General features: G+C 41.9%; 1 protein-coding gene across 5 annotated transcripts in view; it reads right to left on the bottom strand.

Moving 5' to 3' along the window:
• HERC1 (HECT and RLD domain containing E3 ubiquitin protein ligase family member 1) overlaps positions 1-21453 on the bottom strand; it is a 3987333-nt gene that overhangs the window by 597010 nt on the left and 3368870 nt on the right. For all 5 annotated transcript variants that reach the window (XM_044077739.1, XM_044077741.1, XM_044077740.1 and 2 more), the window contains exon 65: positions 14088-14269. In XM_044077739.1, coding sequence (XP_043933674.1) covers positions 14088-14269 — 182 coding nt within the window. The remainder of the gene's footprint in view (positions 1-14087; positions 14270-21453) is intronic.

Raw genomic sequence — 21453 nt, 5'->3', positions numbered from 1 at the left:
AAAGAAGGGCAGTAGTAGTACTGTGATTAGGTCTGAATCCATGTTGACTGTTTGCTATGATGTTGTGGAGAGAGAGGTGTTGTACAAGCTGATGGTGTATACATTTCTCCATTATTTTGGCCAAGGGAGAGAGGAGAGCAATAGGTCTAAAGTTAGAGTAGTCAATGGAGTTACCACCTTTATGGAGTGGGATAATGTGCAACTGAATGTTATTACAAACTCACAGAACAGTTTGTATGTACATGATTATAAGGGCCATATTTTCAGTGTGTTTGTGTATACTTTGTGGGCATGGCTGATGGATTTCGAAAACCCAGTGCACTTATGTTTAACAATAATATTACAGAGAAATGGAGTGTGTTTGAGCAAGAGTATGACATTTTCATACAGGCTGCATTTTCTGATAAAGATGACCATACAAATGCATTCATTCTGCTTAATTTAGTTGGGTCAGAAGCCATTGAAAGGGAACGTTCATTTGAGTATGCACCTGCTGTCTTTGCAGGTGAAGGGGAAACCATCATATTGTTGTACTGGCTGAGTCAAAGGAGGGCCCTGAGTGCTTAAAACATACATTTAGAGAAATGACAAATGTTACAATGGAAAGGCACTTATTCTACACAAGGGATCAAAAGCCTGGTAAAAAAAGTTTGCAGCATATATAACTGACTTGAGGAATAAAGCTAAAATGTGCAGATTTGGTGATTTAAGAGATGAGCTGATAAAAGACAGACGTGTGTGGTATTAAAAGATAATGCCGGGAGAAAGAGTTTGCTTCATGACATTGACTTAACTATGAATAAGGCCACTGAGATTTGTCAGATATACAAGCTCAAAGAAAAGCACACAAATATGCTTACAAATGAGAGATGCATGCTTCCAGTAACTTCAAGAGCTCATGGTGATAGTATGCAGCACGTGGTTAAAAGAAACAGGTCCAAGCACATGGCAGCAACTGTAGCCCCTGCTGTACCCACTGGTAAACCCCAGAGTTTTCCAGGAAATTCCAGAGTTCGCACAGTCTCAATGAAGCATAAGAGTCATCAAACTCAAAGCACTGGCCCCCATCCAGTTTCATTGCCAACTGTTATAAATGTGGTGGAAATCACGAATCTAAGAGGGAAAATGTTTAGCTTTTGGTCAGCAGTACCACAAATGCAATAAGTGGAATAATTTCAAACAGTTTTGTAAATGAAAAGGCCCGCATTCTTTCATTAAAGGGAACATTTTAAGAAATGAGTTGACCAATTACAAAGCTGCAGCCCTACTCTTTATGTTGATGGTGTGTCAGTGCTTTACGAAACAGTCAATGCCATAGATTTAAGGGCAAACAGTGAAGTATTTTGTACTGTTCAGATAAATGGAAAACCCATGGAGCTCAAAGTTGACACAGATTCCAAGTGCAATGTTATGTCACTGCGTGTCATGGTGAAAGGCTTGATTTGGCAAAGAGTGCAAAGCTTGTTGCTAATGGTGGTGAAGAAATTCAAACTGAAGGCTCAGTAGTGCTTTCATGTTACTCTGCTGGGAGATGTCACGACTTATTTTATATTGTCAAGAGGCACGTCCAGTCATTATTAGGGCTCAAAGACACTTTGAAAATGGGACTGCTTTCATTTAACAAGGAAGTCCATCATGTTAACTTAAAAGACCACTACTCTAATTTCGCCCAGTATATTTTTTCCACCTATGCTGATCGTTTTGCAGACAAACTAGGGAAGCTTCCAGTTGTACACTCCATGAAATTAGACCCAGATGTCAGTCCAGTTATAAGGTCAGTTCTGAAAGTTCCAATGGCCATGCAGGGCAGAGTCAAAGCCGAGTTACACAAAATGGTCCAATAAGGTGTGATTTGTTCTGTAGGTTCGTCAACCCCTACTGAATGGGAATCTTCCATGGTGGTAGCTCATAAGAAAAGTTCAGATGACATGAGAATATGTATTGATCCACGAGATTTGAACAAAGCACTAAAAAGACCTCATCATGCAATGGGCACAGTCAAAGAAGTCGCAGCTCTGATGCCAAATGCCACTGTTTTTTCTGTCTTAGGTGCAAAGAGTTCATCTTCCCAAATTCAGCTTGACAAAAATCATTGATCACTATGTTCAGTACTCTGGCAGACACAGATTTTTGAGAATGCCATTTGGGATAAATTCTGCAAATGAAGTCTTTCAATATGCAATGGAGCAAATTTTTTCTGCGTATTCTTGTGCTATTATAGTAGACATACTAGTAGGAGGTAACGGCAAAGCTGAGCATGACAGAAATTCAGAAAAGTTCTGGAAAGTGCACGTCAAGTGAATCTTAAGCTCAATCCACAGAAATGCAAATTCAGGCTACAAGAAGTTACTTATGTTGGTCATTTATTTAAAAGTTCAGATCTACGACCAGACACTTCTAAACAAACAGCCATTATTGATACCAGCTTCAGACAATGTTCAAGCCCTGCAACATATTCTTGGCATGGTTAATTACCTAGGCAAGTTCATTCCAGACTTGAGCCAACTTTCAGCACTGCTTAGAGAGCTGACAAGTAAAGATGTATCCTGGTCTTGGTTACAGCAACACCAAACAGCATTTGATGTCCTGAAATAGAAAATTGCTAGTCCACCTGCTCTCAGATACCATGATGTTCCCAAGCCAGTTACTCTTTCATATGATGCTTCAAAATTCGGTCTAGGTGCAGTCATTCTATAAGAGGGTCAACCTGTTGCCTATGCATTCAGAATTCTTACCCAAACTGAAATGCAGTATGCTCAGATTGAGAAACAACTTTTGGCAATTGTGTTTGCATGTTCAAAGTTCCATGATTATGTTTACGGTACACCTATCCTGATCACAACAGACCACCGACCTCTAGTCACTATCTTGAGAAAGACTATGCATACCGCTCCAGCCAGATTGCAACATATGATGTTGAGATTGCAAAAGTATAATTTCACTCTTGTCTACAAGAAAGGCAAACTTCTTTATCTTGCTGATACACTGTCTAGATTTCCCAGAAACACAACTAAATGGCATAAGAATGAGAAACTTGATTTTGAAGTCATGGAAGTGAGAAATTTTTCTTCCACACATCTTGATCAGCTGAGAGATCATACAGCCAGAGATCCAGTTTTACAAAGGCTCAACCACTTTATCAATCAAGGATGGCCATCAAAGTAATCTAGTTTACCCAACAAGTGCAACTTTTAGTTATGTACTCACCATAACTTCAGATGTTTGGGATCCATCTCGCCTACATTCTGACTGATGGGTTCGGAGCCGATCCCTCGGCTCCGACTCGGCACGCTTATGCCAAAGAGCGAAGTCTCTTATTGGCTGAGCTTACTATATCCCAGGATGCACCACTACCAGTCCCCCAGATCTAGTTTGTCCGCATACATGCACACATGCACGCTCTGATTATATAACATCGTCAGATGAAACAAGATAAAAACAGTAGAACTCAAACCGTTCAATCTCTTCTGATCTCCAAGGCAGGGGGAAGGAGGGTGGGTATTAGGAATGTAGGCGAGATGGATCCCAAACATCTGAAGTTATGGTGAGTACATAACTAAAAGATGTTATGTGATCCTATCTCGCCTACATTCTGACTGATGGGACAGCGCCCTAGCACCTGAATCCTGGGTGGCTCACTGGAAAACACTCCTGAGTACCGTGGAACCAAATGATGCTCGCCTTTAGATGCCACATCCAATTTATAGTGGGAAATGAAAGTGTGCGGATTGGACCAAGTAGCAGCACAAATCTCCGATATAGCGAGCTTGGAATGAAAAGCTATAGAAGTCGCCATAGCTCTGGTAGAGTGAGCTTTGATAGATGTTGTAAGTTGCTTATTCAAGAAGAATAAGCCTGAGTTATACAATCTCTAATCCATTTGGAGATAGTAGCTTTTGTGATGGTTTTACCCAATTTATTGTCTGAGAAGGACACAAACAACTGGTCTGACTTACGAAATTGCTGAGTCCTGTCTAAATAGAAGCGCAATTGCCTGTGAACATCCAATTTATGGAGAGTGTATTCTGCTTCATTGGAGAATTTTGGGAAGAAAACTGGTAGCTCTAGAGATTGTTGGAGACAGAGATTAGAACAGACCTTTGGGACAAAGGATGGATTAGGCCTAAGTGATACTCTATCCTTGTGGAAAATCAAGTACGGTGGTTTAATAGACAGGGCTTGAAGCTCTGAAACTCTTCTTGCAGAAGTAATTGCAACTAAGAAGGCAGTTTTCCAAGACAGATATTTTAACTCACATGTAGCAGCCGGTTCGAAGGGGAAGATGTTAATGCACGAAGCACCAAATCAAGATCCCACGGAGGCGCAGGATGAAAAACTGGGGGTCTTAACAGGCCCGCACCTTTAATGAAAGTTTTGCATAGTCTGCTGCTCATCAATGGAGGATCCATGGATTCGTGGAATTTAGAGATAGCCGCCAGTTGGACTTTAATAGTAGAGACAGAAGATCCTTGATTAAACAGGGATGTTAAGAATTTCAAAACTTCCGGGATTGGAGCAGTGATAGGGTCTAAGCTCTGAGTTGAGCCCAGATAGCAAACCTCTTCCACTTACTGAGGTACAATTTCTTAGTGGTGGGTTTGTGGGCTGAAGATAAAATGTGAATAACTTCCGGTCTAATGTGTGACTTCTGACTAAAGTCGGAAGTGGAGGAGCCAAGCTGTCAACTTCAAGGAGTGTAGGGACTGATGCTGTCGTCCCGACTGATGAATTAGCAGATCCGGAGTTAGATCTAAAGTCCAAGGATCGACCACCGCATGTTTCTTCAGGTAGGGAAACCATACCTGACGAGGCCAGTATGGAGCAATCAGTATCATTGTGGACCCCAATTGAGAAGCTTTTGAATGACTTTGGAGAGAAGTGGAATCGGAGGAAAGGCATAAAGTAGCCCTGTTGGCCAAGGTTGTGCTAGAGCATCCATAGCTGCTTCCCTTGATGTGGAGTCAAGGAGAAGAACCTTTGCACTTCGTGTTTAGTGGTGTTGCAAATAGGTCGCAGCACGTCCCCATCTCCTGAAAACCTGAGCTGCTACTGTTTCGTTTAGGGACCACTCGTGAGGAGAGAGAATTGTTCTGCTTAATCTGTCTGCCAATATATTTGATTTCCCGGAATGTGGGTCGCTACCAAGAAACGGCTGGTAGCTACAGCCCATTCCCACACCCTCATGGCCTCTCTGCAAAGGGGGTAAGATCAGGTCCCTCCTTGTTTGTTTAGATACCAGACCACCGACATGTTGTCTGTGTGGATGGCGATTATGCCCTGAGGGAGAAACTTGTGTAAGGCCTGTAGGGACAGAAGTACAGCCCTCATCTCCAATACATTGATGTGGAGAAGAGTTTCGTCTGGAAGCCAGGAGCCCTGAACTAACCTGCCCAGACAATGCCCCCCCCACCCTATCTGGGAGGCATCTGTCGTCAGGGTGACCACTGGAGAGTGAATAACAAAAGGGCTTCCTTGATTTAGATTGGATGTCTGAAGCCACCAGCGAAGGTCCCGTTTGCATGTTTCTGTAATCATAATGGGATGATTGAGGGGGAGGTCCTGAAAGGACCATTGAGTTGACAATAGCCACTGAAGAATCCTCATGTGCAATCTTGCCAGAGGAACTAGAAGAACCGTGGCAGACATCGAACCTAAAACTTGTAGGACCATCCTGGCTGGGGCTTTGGATCTTGAAATCAGGGCTTGAACTTGGCCTTGTAAAGTTTGGATCCTTTCGGTAGGAAGAAAACGCGCATCAATTTTGAGTCTATCTCTGCTCCTATGAACCTTATGCGCTGAGAGGGCAGCAAGACAGACTTTGACCAATTGAATGTAATTCCCAGGGTAGCACCCAGGAGATGGTGGCTTTGAGGTTGTCCATTAGTAGATGCCTGGTGGTGGCAGTCAGGAGCCAGTCGTCCAGATAGGGAAACACTTGGAATCCAAGACTCCTCAGGTGAGCAGTCACTACTGCCAAACACTTGGTGAACACCCTGGGGGCTGTGGTGAGACCAAAGGGCAGTGCACAAAATTGGAAATGACTGTCTCCCAGGCTGAAGCGCAGATACCTCCTGGACACCTGATGTATCGGTATGTGATAATAGGCGTCCTTGAGGTCTATGGAGCACATCCAAACATCCTTCTCCAACAATGGGAGAATGGATTGTAACGTAACCATTCGGAATTTGGATTTCGTGACGGATTGGTTTAGTCTGCTGAGATCCAATATTGGTCTCAGGTCCCCTGTCTTTTTTGGCACTAAAAAGAACCTCGAGTAATTTCCGGATCCGATCTGGTCTGTGGGGACCGGTTGGATGACTCCTTTTTCTAGCAGCTTTAAAGCTTCTGCGGCTGCAATTTCCCTTTGACTGGGTGGTGGGTCCGGGATTTTTTTGGACGGTGGGGGTGAGCATGTGAATGGGATGGTATAACCTCCGGCAATGATCCGAAGCACCCATCTGTCCTGAGTGATTGATTCCCAGGCTTTTAGGTGCTTGGCAAAACGGCACCCGACTGGCTCCGGAGCAGCACAGCCGGGCAATCCCTCATGAGGTGTGGGAGGCTGAAGAGCCACGAAAGGACTCGTGGTCTCCAGAATTGCGGGGCCCTCTGCCGCCTCTGGGACGGCGTCTCCCAGAAAAATTTCCCGCCTCTGCCTCTGGAAGGGGAATCTTCCTGCTGTTGAGGAAAAACTTACGTGATTTACGGAACCACATCTTCCCTCCTCCTTTAGCCTTGGGATAAGGCCGAAGGGAGTGGAATAACGGGCACCTACGGCAGATAAAGTTTTTCCCTCTTGCTCACAGCGGTAAGGGTGTCTTTAACCTTAGGTCCAAACAAAGAGGACCCATCGAAGGGAGCGCGGCGAAGGAAGACTTGAAGGCCTCCGCAACTGACACAAACGGAGCCAGGCTTATCTCCGTAGAGCCACGCCTGTGCCTGCGCTCTACCCGCCTTCGGCCGCATAAGAAATGAGCCTCATGGACGAGTTAGAAATTGACGTAAGGATAGCCAACTGAGAGCTAACCGACTGGGCTAGCTGCTCAGGTAGGTTACCCGAGAGGGAATCTGACAGCTCCTTGACCAGATCCCTCTGAAGTCTGGTAAAATGTGCCAAATAATTCAGGGACCTTAAAGTAAAGGCCGCTGAAGTCAGGGTGCGCTTCCTGCAGTCCATGCTCCTAGACTCCTTATTAGGAGGATGGACGGACGTTGAAGCCTCTGCCACGTCCTGTTGTGTAGCAGATGCCACCACCATGGCATCTACAGCCACGCCTTTAGTCAGGAACTCCTTCTCGGGTGGGGCAGACAAAAATTTGTTAGGACGAGAAGGGACTGGTTCCACGGTATCTGGATGTTCCCACGCCTCCGACAAACTAAATCCAGGAGCTCGTCAAGGGCGGAGACACCCAGGAGGCGGAGGGCTGAGCCCCAAAGGCCTTGAGGAGCACTGACTCATGAGCAGAGGGGGGTTTGGATATCCAGCCGCCTCGTTGTTAGAGGATCTCTAAGATGTCTGCAAATGAGACATCATCCGAGGACGACTGGGACCCCTCCGCATCATCAAGATCAGTGTCAGATGTAATAGACTCGGGGAGTCCACGTGCTTCCTCTTGCACGATCTCTTCCTTGGGGTTCCTCTGAAGACAACTCCGAAGAACCCTCAGGAGGAGGGGAACCCCAATGGGGGTAACCTCAGGCCCAGGGCTCCGCTGCCCACGGACAGGGGAACTGCCAAAGACCCAGTCTCCACGCCCAGGAAGGTGCTGGTAAAGCCGGGAGATGGTCAAGAAGACTTGGCCAAGGCACTCCTCATAGCTCTGAAAGCCGGACCCCAGAATCCTGGGAGTGTCCGGTCCCCGGAGCCATGATAGCAGACGGAAGTCCCGCAGCCAAGCACCGAGAGGGAGGCTCGGAACCGATAGCATAGGTCCCAAACATCACCCCCAGGTCCAGCCGAAGAAGTCCGTGTACCAAACTCGGACCCGAAGGCCGGGGTTGGAGTAAGGGTCGGAGCCGACCCTAAGATCTCCACCGGCTCCAACAGCACCTGCTCACGGAGCCAAGCGGTCGGAGGAGGAATAGCAATGACATGGGCATGGGCCATCGGCTCCGAAGCCAACTGGGTCGGAGCCGAAACAAATTTTTGAAAGACTGGGGACTGGAACAGTCTTTGGAGCACCCTGTCTATATCCGAATCCGACATCCTCGATGACCTAGAGGATACTGAACGGGTTCGAGATGGCCTCTCCAACGGCCCCAAAGGGCTAGGGGACTGGCTCCGAGGCGACCCGATGACTATCGGCGCCGAAGGAATACCCACACTAGTTTCCATCGGTGCCGAGGAGGACTTCGGCGCCGAGGAGGAAGTGTCTGAGCGGGCAACCTTTGTCGGCTCCGAGACCAGTGGAGCCGACGAAGGTGACCCGCCTCTCGATGCCCCAGCCATCGGCTCCGAAGCCAGAGGAGTCGAGACTGGTGGCATCGAGGCAGACCGTTCCGCCCTCGGCTCCGAAGTCCTTGGAGCCGAAGGAGAAGCCTGCCTATGTCTTTTGGCAGTCGGATCCGACGGACTGGTCGGAGCCGACGCCCTTTTCTTTTTAGCTGGAGAAGGAGAGGATGCTAAAGCTTCTTCAAAGGAGGGTTTTATTAAGCCTTTAAGAATGAGTTTATTTTTCCTCTCCTGGAGGACCCTCGAGGAAAAAGCGTGACACACACTGCATGACTCTTGTAAATGTTTTGCACCCAAACAATAAACACAGAGAGAGTGATCATCTGTGATTGACATCTTAAAATTACATTTGGTGCATTTTTTAAAGCCCGAAGGCCTAGGATTCTGAGACATTATAACAATAATGCAGTAATTCCCTGACAGAAAAAACAACACTATCCACTTGACTTTCTGATTTAACTGACACTACTAAAAATCAGTTTATAGCTGCCGATTAGGTAAACAATCCGTAACAATTAACTCAAGGGGATTTTAAAAACCCTTAAGGTTTGAGAGGGGTTGACTGACCGGGAAGGCCCTAAGATGAAGGAGGCCTGAAATCAGAACCAACGCCCAATCACACTACAAAGTTTCTCACAAAAAACTCCAATCACACAAAAGGAAAGAGTAGCCGTTAAAACAGCTTTTTATGACAAGAACAGCAAATTTCTGACAGAAAAAAGTTAGTAAAATACTACTCAGCTCAGCCAGCTCGAGACCACGTCTTCGCAAGTTAGCGGCAAACGAGATCTGGGGGACTGGTAGTGGTGCATCCTGGGATATAGTAAGCTCAGCCAATAAGAGACTTCGCTCTTTGGCATAAGCGTGCCGAGTCGGAGCCGAGGGATCGGCTCCGAACCCATCAGTCAGAATGTAGGCGAGATAGGATCACATAACATCATTATTTTCCATACAGAGATGAGATTTTGCCTGACACAGGTATGATCATGAAAGGTCCGAAACTAATTGTTCCAAAGTTGTTGCAAGAAAAGTACTATCTTGCATCGTGATCACCCAGGAACAGACTCTACTAAAAGAAGGGCAAAAGGACTAGTATTTTGGCCGTCTATGTCACAAAACATTGAGGCAGTAGTTTAATCTTGTTCCATGTGTGATAGTACTAAGTCACATCAACAGAAAGACCACTTCAGCTAAACCAGATTTCTGAACTACTTTGGTCGACAGTAGCTGCTGATATTTTCGAATGGAATGGTCAACATTATTTGTATTAGTAGACTCTTATTCTAATTGGTTCGAGATTGACCTACTTCCTAACATAACTTCCAGTACTGTCATTACTAAGATGAAGTGTCATTTTTCAGTTTATGGTAGTCTATACAAAGTTATTTCTGACAATGGCATGCAGTTTATAAGCCAACAATTCAAAAGATTTGCCAAAGAGTGGGACTTTACTCGTGCCACGTGTAGCCCAGAGTATCCGCAGTCAAACGGTTTGGCAGAACGTGCAGTTCAAAGTGCAAAACAGTTACTCAAGAAGTCAAAACAAGACAATAGGGATGTTTTTCTGAATCTCTTGAATCTCAGAAATATTCCTCGTTTTGAAAATCTTGGTTCACCTGCTCAGACTTCTGTCGAGACAGACCAGAACCATGTTACCAATCAGTAGTCAGTTGTTAGTTCCATGTGTTAAGAACAGATCAGTGAAATCCAATCTGTTGAAGCATTTAACCCAGAAGTCCTACTATGATAAGGCCAGCAAACTGCTCAATCCATTACAAGAAGGAGAAGTGGTAAGGATGCAAACGTCCAAAGGTTATGATCGGACTGGAGTTGTGAAGAATATTTACTCAGAGCCAAGATCGTACATTGTGGAATCAAAAGGAGTTGAGTTTAGCCGGACTCGGAAACATTTAATTCTGGCGTCCAAACCTATACCACAGCACATAGCCTGTGAGAAAGACTCTATCTCAGAGTGAGTTATCCAGTGTTTCAGTTCCAGAGACTATTTCCATTCCTGTGATGGATAGAAGTTCCTGATATGAGTTGTTCACCAAAGAATGTCCCTGTTGCTAAACCCAGTCCAGATCCGGACGTATCTCCAGATCATGTTATAGATACACAGCAACATGGACATGAACATTGTGTTTGTTTTTAATGTCTATAGCAATGTATGTCTAACTCCAATGTTGTCTTTACTAAGGGAAATCTTTTTAAGAGTGAGGATTCAGATCAATGTGTGTGTATGTACCTTTAAGAAGCTATCTGAGGCTTGTACAAATGTATAAATACTGAGCACGTGTGAGCCAGACTGCCATTTTGTAGTAAGCTGTTGAGATCTAAGCATGTATGCATGTAAGGTGTGTCTGTTAATTAATTTGTTCATATTTTATGATGCTGCTATCCATCCTGATGTGTTTCTGTGTAATAAAGCATCTAAATGAACTACCCCACCTACTTGTCATCTATGTTAGAGAGGGACGAGGGACAGTTAGGACACAGGAAACACCACACACCATGTCCCTTGTAATTCAAGAAATCTCACACTTTTACTGTGTTATTGGCTGTACATGATCACATACCTGGAACAGGCCAGATAAGAAGCATACATATTAGAGTCTACTGCCACATCACCAGTTAATGGATGGCCAAAGTATGGGGTACAAGCCTCTGTAATAGGGAACCTTCATCAAGTGTAACTGCAGATGAACTACACTCATACCTCTCAACTGTACAGATTTTTGCAGAACATCCAGATTTTTGTCTCATATTTTTTTCCGTTTTTATAAAATTGTGTTTGTCTGGCAAATCATTGGCAAATTATTAAAGATAGAAGTCAGAAAATAATGATAGACATTTGAGTTTTAGACTTCCCCACCCTTTAGAAAATACATACTAATGCAAAATCTATTTTATCAACTTTCTAAGTTTGTAAGAGCAATATTTAAAAATTGTCCCTACTTTTGGGCCTTTGTCACCCCCATTATTTATGGCTTTGTCCAGATATCTTGCTCTAAGAGTTTAAAAAGTATGACTACACAAAGACAACAAAAACGGTCTGATCCATCTAAAGCTCTGATTTTTTACTCTGCATACTATGGCACAGCAACACCATCAGCAAGCACATGCAAAACATAGTTAAATGTTCAGGAAAAACAATTAACAGTCAGTGTTGCATTTAGCAGCAGAATGCCATGAACACAAAACTGCCAACACAACCACCCTCAAAACTGTGTACAGCAATGGGGTATGGAAACAGTCCTAGGACCAGATTACTAAACATTTACATACATGGTAATGCACAATATACAGTCATGGCCAGCTAGCGAAAAATATTTGAGAACTGCATCCAGCTGTGACTGTGGACCAATACAACACATTCAAAAGACAAAGCCTACATTGCCACTTGCTGGTAAAAGGAAGGAAAGTGAAGACAGTTTGATCCCATTTGACAGCCAGGGTATGCTGCAGAGGTCTGCTGTTAAGGTCTGAAAGAGCTTTAAGGATGCTGGTACTCTGCAGCAGCATAGGATCTATGTCACAGTATTTCAACTCATATTGTGAAATGAGTCTACTGTGTTTGTGGACAGAAGAGAAAAATGGTTTGATTGTAGATGAATGTCAGTGGTAACGTGCTGTACTACCCTCACTCAGGCTGTTGCATCTCAGTCTCCTGCCACCCATCTCTCCCATGCTGTAAAACAGAAATCCCTCCCTCAAAAAAAACATATAATAAGACATATACCCTAGTGGGTAAACAATGTCTGCAGTGCACTGTACACACAAACACCCTCCAGGCAAAAGAACATTTTTGTCCCAGCTGCAGGTGTGCACATCACATAAGTGTGTATTATGCACCTCAGTTCGCAAGTCACAGTATTTCTGTATTAGCATCTCATTAGTGTATTTCAACCTGAGTGCATATTACATATAGTGTGCACAACTGTTTCACGGTGTGTGGACTATGTTCATGTACGCAAGGGATGATCTACTGTCCCACAACATATTTTATTTTTTCGCAAAAATTATCAGAAATCAGAACAATTCTTCTAGGGGGTAACAGTGAGGACTACCAGTTCTTAGAAAACAGCAAAGATATATGGGGTTATATCTTCTTAATTGAAAGTGAAGTAGTCCAGCCTATTAGACCCTAAAGAAAACGAGACTGCAAATGCTTTACAGGAAGTGCTATAACCCATTAATAATGACTAAACTGTGAAAACAATAATAATGTGCCCCTGATCTTTTCAGACTTTATCCAGCTCCATGTGTTCTGCTGATATCCTGTATGTGAGCAAATACAACTCCATCAGTATCATATGATGAAAAGCTAATATTGCAAACTCCCTCGCCATATTAGATCCAACCTTTCCTTTCCTTGTTTTAAAAAGGATCTTAAATCCCACCTACTAAACTTGAAATTATGCCGTTGCCTTGACCACCATAGTCTTAGTTTGTCCTGCTGTATAACCTGTTGCATCGCCCAACTTTCCTTCTCTGTTAGTAACTTCTGCTTAAATTAACCTCCTAAACCCTCAGTTCTACTATTATAGCCCCCTCCTTTCTCTTTCCCCTCACATTCTCCACACTATTTATCTTTTTCCCCCACTCTCTATAAATGTCTGTACATTTTCCTTCTTTTGAACAATGATTATCTTTTTGTTTTTATTCTTCTATGTAGTAAATTTAGACCACTGCTATCAGTGCAACCCTTAATGTTCAAAATTTTTCCTTTTGTTTTTCTCTTTATAATTTAATCCCGTATTTGCATTGTTATTTTTAATAGTTTTGGTCCTGTATGTTTATCTTTGCTTATGTTTGCTGGGGCTCTTTCCCCTTGGGTCTCCATTGAAAATGGGTTGCTTACTATCAATGCAATGCAAATAGTTAATAACCTTTTCTTTTATACAATTGTTTTGTATTTTGATTGTTATTTAATATTTGTATATGGTCACTTTATCTTTACTTATGTTTGCTGGGGCTTTTCCCCTCGGGTCTCCGCTGAAAATTGGTTTGTTTGCAAAATCAGTTGGACTAACCTGATTAACACATGTGAAATAAGTAAATAAATATTCACTTAGTAAAACATTTCTGTACTACTTTGTCAGCCATATTTACACTAAAAGGGAAACAAAAAAGTGAATGAAAAAAAGAAAGGAAGAATTAAATGAAAATCCACCATACATTTTTTGATTAGTGAAACTCCAGAAATCTGTGATGGTGTTACTAACTGTGAAAGATGCAGAAAAAAATGGAAGACAGATATGATGCCTTCTAGGTCACCATTAAAAATGTTACTGGTAACAGCTGCCTCCATTTTCTCACACATTTCTTATAGAAATTCCTATCTTTTCTTAGCAAAGACCCATAAAAATACAAGATACAATGGTTAATATTTCAGTGTAAGACGTGTGCCAAGTACTGCACCCTGACATAAATTATTACAGGATGGCTCTCCATATTAATTTTACTTCTACAGGAAATAATCAAAAGCAAATAAACTGTAAGCATGAAGTTTAAGAATGATGCTTACTAGAGAGCACTAAGATGTTAAGTATGCTGCTGATGCAAGTGTAAATCTTCCCCTATTAACAATGTTGCAAAATACTTGTAAAGAACGACAACATATATAACAAACCTGCACAATTTCCTCGCCTTGAAGTGCCTCAATCTGTCTTGGTCTGCGCTGTCTGTCACTGTTTCCATGTCCCAGCTTGCCATAATCACCATCTCCCCAACTAAACACTTCTCCACTTTCTGTCAAAGCCATGGAATGACCATCAGATCCACAGGATGTAACCAGCTGGGTGACCACAAAACCTTTGGGAAAGAACCATGGAGTTAGCTTTAGGATAAGAAATGAATGTTTAACATAATACGCATAAGTAAATTAAACTATGTGCAAGTAGACTAAACATAATGATCTAGAAATGACCAAGCGTTAGTAAAAGAAAACTACTTGTCACAGTTTCATATCTTCCTAGACAATTTCAATATTCATTTTTTTCTGCTAAAGATCGATTGTCACCTCACAGCAAGAGGTTCTGTGGTATGATTCTCGGCAGTGGTGACTTCTGTATGGAGTCTGCATATACTCTCTGTGTTCGAGTGGGTTTCCTCCCACATTCCAAACAAATGCAGTAGGTGAACTGGACACTCTAAATTGGCCATAGGTGTAAGTGTGTGATCTGCAAGAACAGCGGGAGCAGGGCTAGCCATCAGGTGATGTGAACCTTGGCTCAAGAAGACTGTCACTGCTGAAGTGACACCCTGACCCCATGTGAAAACGTGGGGAAAAGGGTGATGGATGGATGGATCTATGTGACCATTAGACTCTGCTCAGCTAACCAAGAGGCTTGCTTATTTCCTTGTGCCACAACAATCTAACAGTAGAGGCAACAGCTGGCACTCAAAGGTAAACTGAGCAGGAACTAAAGTGCACAGAACAGGAGTTACTGTTAAGTAAACATAACTGACTGAGTAGGTGAAAAGGACAACTGAATTCTTATACATGTGCAAGATGAGAATATGTATAGATCTTCAAGACTTCATTAGATCAAAAGAGAACATTAACCACTACAAACAACTGAAGATGTAATTGTGGTTGCACCTAATGTTAAGTTCTTCCCTTTGCCTGATTCTAACCAAGGATTCTGCTAAGAGAAAACTAGCTCAGAACTCTGTACTTTTAGTACTTCTTTAGACAGATTCAGATTTCCGTATGGAATCTCATCTGTAGAGAATATCATCATTAACCCAATTCTTTCACATTTTTTTACATCTTGGGGTGTCGCATCAACTGTAACCACATCTAATGGATTCAATGCCACTCTCCTACCTTCCTCGACAGTCATGTCTGACGGTCACAGGTCTTCTTTCACACAGTCCATCCATCTCTTTGCCGGATGCCTTCATTTCCTTTTGCCTTCTTCCTGTCTGTCCCCAGTCTTCTTCATCAGAATGAATTCTGCTTTCCTGCACATACTCAAACCACCTTATTCTGTTTTCTTTGACTTTATCTGCAACTAGAGCTACTTGCTCTGATGTCCTCATTCCTCCATCAGTCCCACAGTGTGCACCATACCACCTGTCTCAGGCACTTTCTCTCTGTCATTTTTAGCTTCCTCAACTGGTTTGTCTTTACTGCCCAGGGTTCTGTACCACATAGAAGTACTGGTCAAACCACTGTTTTGTACACCTTTCTTTTCAGTTTCTTTGGAATTCTTCTGTCACACACTACCCACACAAATTGTGCATCCCCCCTCTGATTCACACACTGACTGCCTTATTCAGTCTTTCCTCAACCACCCATCACAGACACTTGAGCTGTTAACCTGTTCCACTATTTCCCTTCTATCCCAATTCTCAAGTTCTTCTGATTCAACCAATTTGCTGCCATTAAAACTGTCTTATCTGTACTGAGTTTCATCCCATGTGCCTTCCGTTTTCCACTCCCTATTGTTTACTGAAGTTCTTCTTCCTGTAATGCCAGATCATCTGCGTACAGCAATTTTGCTGATCTGTCCTGTATGACCTGTATGCTAATGTAGTCTATTATCAGCATGAACAGCAGTGGGCTCAGAGCTACATCATGAAGCACACCCACTCCCACTAGGAAGTCCTCTGTGAGTCCCAACACTGTTCCTACTTGTGTCATTGGGTCCTTGTACGTACCCTGCACTAATTCTAGCAATATTTCTGGGAATTTGAACCATTACAGGATTGCCCAAATCAGCTTTCTTGGGACCCTGTCAAATACTTTCTCTAAGTCTAGGAATGCCCAGTTGGACACTTTCTTCATCTCTATCTTTTTCTCAACTATTTGTCTCACTGCAAACATTGGATCAGTTGTGTTGCATCTTGATCTGAATCCAAGTTGCTACTCTGCGCATTCATTTATCAATCACCCTCTCCAGAGCATTTATGGATTGTGAAAGGAGATTGCTGCCTCTATGTTATTCACACTGGTGATGATGATGGGGCTTTACCTGCCTCCCGCTTTGAAACTGTGTGCCCCCAAGTGCCTCATTCACTGGAATCACCTTACAACATTCCATTTTTACTCATGCAAAAACATTCTTGCATGAATGCAGTTCCTTTGTTTTTGCTGTACCTGGTCACGTAAGCACGGGTGTTCTGAAAGGCACAACTACTGCAACTTCTACTTGCAAATGAACAGGTATTAGGAACAAGTGGAACTGAAATGCTGAGCAAGCTGTGAAAACAACCAATTACTGGCCTAGTAAGAGGGTGTTGTGTGTGTGTGTGTGTGTGTGTGTGTACGTGCACGTTTATATAAAATGCCTCACTCAAGTGTTATCTGATTGAGTGACTTGGGTCAGAGTCACATAGCAGGTAAATGAGGAAGTGGCAAGAATCATACCCTGTACCCTTTCCATTAAGAGCAGGGAGACGTAATCCTTCACACCAAATGCCAGACATCCACTGACTTCTTTGGTAAATCACTGAAGGAATTTCATAATTCTTATTGTTAACAAAATGCATGTCTACACAATTCATGTTGTTCTGTTAACCTTTTAAGTGAATAAGAACTGTTTAGGTCTGACACTTAAGGCCTTCAGCTGTTAATCAACCACTTCCTGTAGTCAAAAGTACAGGGTTTGAATCCTACCACCTCCATTTACCTCACTCAAGACAGTACTCCTGGTTTACCTCTGAAAAGGGGACACTTTCGCCAGTGGGTTTATTACCTGGTTAATAAATAGATAAAAAATAGTATTTAAAATTTGTTCCTTTTGAGATCCCCCCCAATTATTTTTGGCGTTGTCTGAAATTCTTAATCAAATAAATTTGGAATTGTTTTGTTCTGTTCTTTTTAAAACATATGGTTTTCTAGTAAACTCTTGTCGACTGTGGTCAGTAAATAAAGGCAGGCATACAATTTCAGATTTTGCATCCTTAAGAAAAGCTGGTTTCCAAGTATATAAGAAAAATATTTAAAAGCTGTTCCTGATTTTGTTCCTTGTTTCTTATTCTTGAGCTAAGAAGTTGAGAGGGCGGAGAAGTGTTGCACTGCACATTTTTGATATCAGCAAGCTGAGATATATATCTTGAGTCATAACTTATGAATTGAATCAGTCACTTGACCTCAAGCAAATATGTAGTCATATAAGTGGCTTTAACTGACGGGTGTTGTGCGCACGGGGCAAAGATTAAAGCAATGTAGTGGGTAGAAAAAAGTAATAACTAAAATGGGGAAAAGCTAGAATTATTTGTCACTAAGAATTTTTTAACTAGAGATGCTAAGAGGGAGTCTGAAAATAATTTGCTTTTGTGTGTGTGTGTGTGTGTGTGTGTGTGTGTGTGTGTGTGTGCTGGGGAGGGGGGTGGGGGGCAGTCCTGGACTTTTTCAGCTTAATGTTTGAAGAGCTGGGTGTGTGGCAAAAAACAATATATTACAACTGATATAACTTTTTGTCTCAAACAGTATAAAAGGAAAAATGTATATGTAACCAGACAGGTGTTCTGGCAAGCAAAGGGATACTGGGGGCATGGTTTATCTAGTGTCAGCTTCCTTCCTAGTTGTTAGTTAATGTGTCACATTTTATCCATCTGTTCCACATTGTGCAAGACAGTGTAATAAACCACATTTTGAAGATGGAAGGTTGACTACAGCTGTAGTTTCTTTAATTATTTTGCTTGTTTGTGTTATGCATGTTATATGTTATTCCTGGTGTTGCACACCTGCTTTTATCTGTATTGCTTGATTACTTGATGTGGACTGCATTGCCTTTTTTTTTGGGGGGGGGTTGCTTGGTTTGCCCATCTGGGGCTTTTGCATCTTGAGTTGTTTCTCTTGTGAGTATCTAATCTTGAAAGGACTTAGTATGTGGTAAAACAACTGTAATATTTTAACCATGCTGTGAGCTCCCTCCCTTCCTATTTGTTAGCAAATGTTCATTTTGCCTATTTGTAACACCTTATGAGAGGTAGTACAGTGCTCCATATGTAGTTTAATTATTTTGCTTGTTGATCAAATGGATGTTATGGCAATGGCAAAACATACTAAACTGAAAATGAAAAAGCCTCAACTTCAGAATGTAAGGATATGTAGTTTTAATTCTCACTCATTAAAACTACAAATTCTTTAAGTGTTGTGCTGTGACTTGTTCATAGACAGTTATAACAACATCCAAGAGATCATAAGTGCATCATTTAAAACCAGGACATCAATAAAATAAATTTTAGAATGGGTTATTGTGACTAGACATTCCCTGTTGAGTTCTACCCATACATCTCAACTGAACATATTTTTGGACAATGCCCCTGATTTTGCTTCAAATGTTTGTCTTGTTCTTCATAACTTCTTCTTCTTCTTCTTTCGGCTTTTTCCCGGTTAGGGGTCGCCACAGCGGATCACCTTGTCTTGTTCTTCATAACATTTTTGATAATTTATGATTACAGTCTGTCAATAATGCAGGTCACTAGAGTTTTATCCTTGCTACTGTTCAAAATGCACATTGATGTTATACTTTTATTAACTTTTAAGTGAATTAGAGTAATATTTAAAAACTGTTGCCAATTTTATCGTAGCTTTGTCCAGAATTCTTGACAAAATAAGTTGAGGGATTTGGTTTTAACATCACAGCAAACCAGAAATAGAGTAATAGGTGGGTCATGTAGCTGCATTTAATTCTTGCAGTCTCTGTCTTTCAGTACTGTTTTATTTGGAGGGGGTTGGAAAACTAATGCATTTATTTGCAGCCTCAGTAGCTCAATAGGGAGCGCATACTCCTCTGGTGCAGAAGATTGTGGATTCTATTAATACGCCAGGTACTTGGGATTGACTTTGCAATACTGACACTGCAGTGCAGCATAAGGTATGTGTGTGTGTGTGTGTGGGGGGGGGTGCTGCACTCCTGGGTCTGCTGTACCTTTGGATAATATGTTAAACTGAGGCTCCATCTGCCCGAGTTGTTGGTAGCTTAGGTGGATGTAAAACACCCCATGTACCTTATCAAAAAGAGTAGAAAACAAGTAGAAGCTCCCCAATCTCTTGGCCAAAATTCCCTTAGTGAGTATGAATACCACCTTGGGTCTCCCTTTAAAACAGGCCACTGGTCTAGTGGGACAAACCCAGTAAACAAAAAGTATGTATGAATAAAAAATTAATTGTGGTTGTCACTATTTTCAGTTATTTCATTATCATCTTTGTACTCTGACTAATTTAATATATTAGTAAGTGGTTACGGTTATTATATCTCAAAGGATCTGTTGCTGTAAAGTCATCTTGTTTTTTTTTTCCAGAATCCACTTAAAGTCACCTTTATACAAGCCATGCCAGATGCAAGGAAATCATTTTTTAATATCCACGTTAACAGAAGAGCAGTAATCATGGGTCACAGGCATCTTGGCCCTGCTTCTGAAACCTAATTTTCATTTTCACTTTGCTTGAATTACTCTGACTTAACAGTAGTTGGAAAAGCTCAACAAAATAAGCTAGAGGAACTGCATGTGGGCTTACAGTTTTTAATCAAAGTGCTTAGAGACCCTCTCCCACATTCTTCTTGGGGTGTCAAAACTATCATTGAAATCAAGGAGCTCTTAACTGACCTCTCCTGTTCTTAACTCAAAAAACTGTTAACATGCATTTAAACCACTTTGCTGTTCAACAGTGTCTGCAGTGGGAGGATGTGTACTTTATCTGGAATGCTGGCAAAATATTTGTGCTTGTTTAAAAATATTTTCCTTATTATGCAGCACAGAACAAAATAAGTCCAACTTTTTGTGCTTGAATTTTGGGTTAAAAAGAAGTTATGTACTCACCATAATGTTCCATCTGTGCTGTCCATTTTCATTTATCCTTGACAAATGAGTCTGGTTTCGAGTATTGGAACCGACTTGGCTGTTACTACAGCTCATGATGGCCAAAAACTCTCAAGCTTTACTCCTACCCAGAATGCTCCTCTCCCAATTACCTCAGATCGAGTTTGCAGAAAAGTAACAGACAAAGTAAACAGTAACCCAACAGCCTTTAGAGACTTCATTTATGTAATCATATACCAGTAACACTAGTGGCAAAAAGGTCATTGTGTGTTCCATCAAAAACTTTGAAGGGCAGTGGGAAAGAAGGAGGGAAGTTGAGGATAAATGAAAATGGACAACACAGATGGAAAGTTATGGGTGAGTACATAACTTCTTTATCTGATGTTGTCAATTTTTATTTTATCCTCGACAAACGGACAGAGGCCCCAGCTACCTAGGACCTTGGGAGGACTCAAGGAAGGATATTTCTCAGCACCACAGAACCAAAAAATACTCTTCCCCTGGAGACCATATCCAATTTGTAAAGAGTAATAAGGTATAAGGGGTAGCCCAAGTTGCCGTTGTACAAATATCATTCATGAAGCCCTAGACTGAAAAACTGCTAAATTAGTAAAAGCTCGTGTAGAATGTGCCCTTAAAGGTCTAGGTAAACTGATTTTCACATTATTATTAATAAAGGAAATACACTCTTTCCATCTGGCTAGCATTACTTTGCTCAATGGTTGGCCAAGTACTGTAGGTGAGAAGGACACAAATAATTGATAGGACTTTCTTATATTCTTGATTCTGTGTAGACAGAAGCATAATTTGTCTGTGAACATTTAGTAAATGTAAGTAGTATTCACCTTTGTTAGAGAAATTAGGAAAAAATACTGGTAAATGAACAGTCTGGTTGATATCTGACTCTGACACAACTTTAGGCAAAAAGGAATGATTGGTGCTTAGTGAAACTCTATCTTAGTGGAAAATCAGATAAGGAGGTCTACATGATAAGACCTATATTTATGAAATTCTTCTGGCAGAAATTATTGTCACTAGTTATAAAGTCTACAAAGACAAACACTTTAGATCATATTTAGCTGATGGTTCAAAGGGAGGCTGAACAATGGTCTGTAGTACTAAGTTTAAATTCCAAGGAGGAGAAGGATCTGGTGGTTTTAACAAGCATATTCCTTTTAAGAATGCTTTACAAAGTTTATGAGAAGCCAAAGAGGATT

The sequence above is a fragment of the Protopterus annectens genome, chromosome 7.part0, assembly GCF_019279795.1.
Source record: "Protopterus annectens isolate FY-2018-M chromosome 7.part0, PAN1.0, whole genome shotgun sequence".
In the NCBI taxonomy this organism is placed as follows: Eukaryota; Metazoa; Chordata; order Ceratodontiformes; family Protopteridae; genus Protopterus; species Protopterus annectens.
The sequence above is the reverse complement of the archived record's forward strand: the minus strand, read 5'-3'. Positions and strand labels throughout refer to the sequence as shown.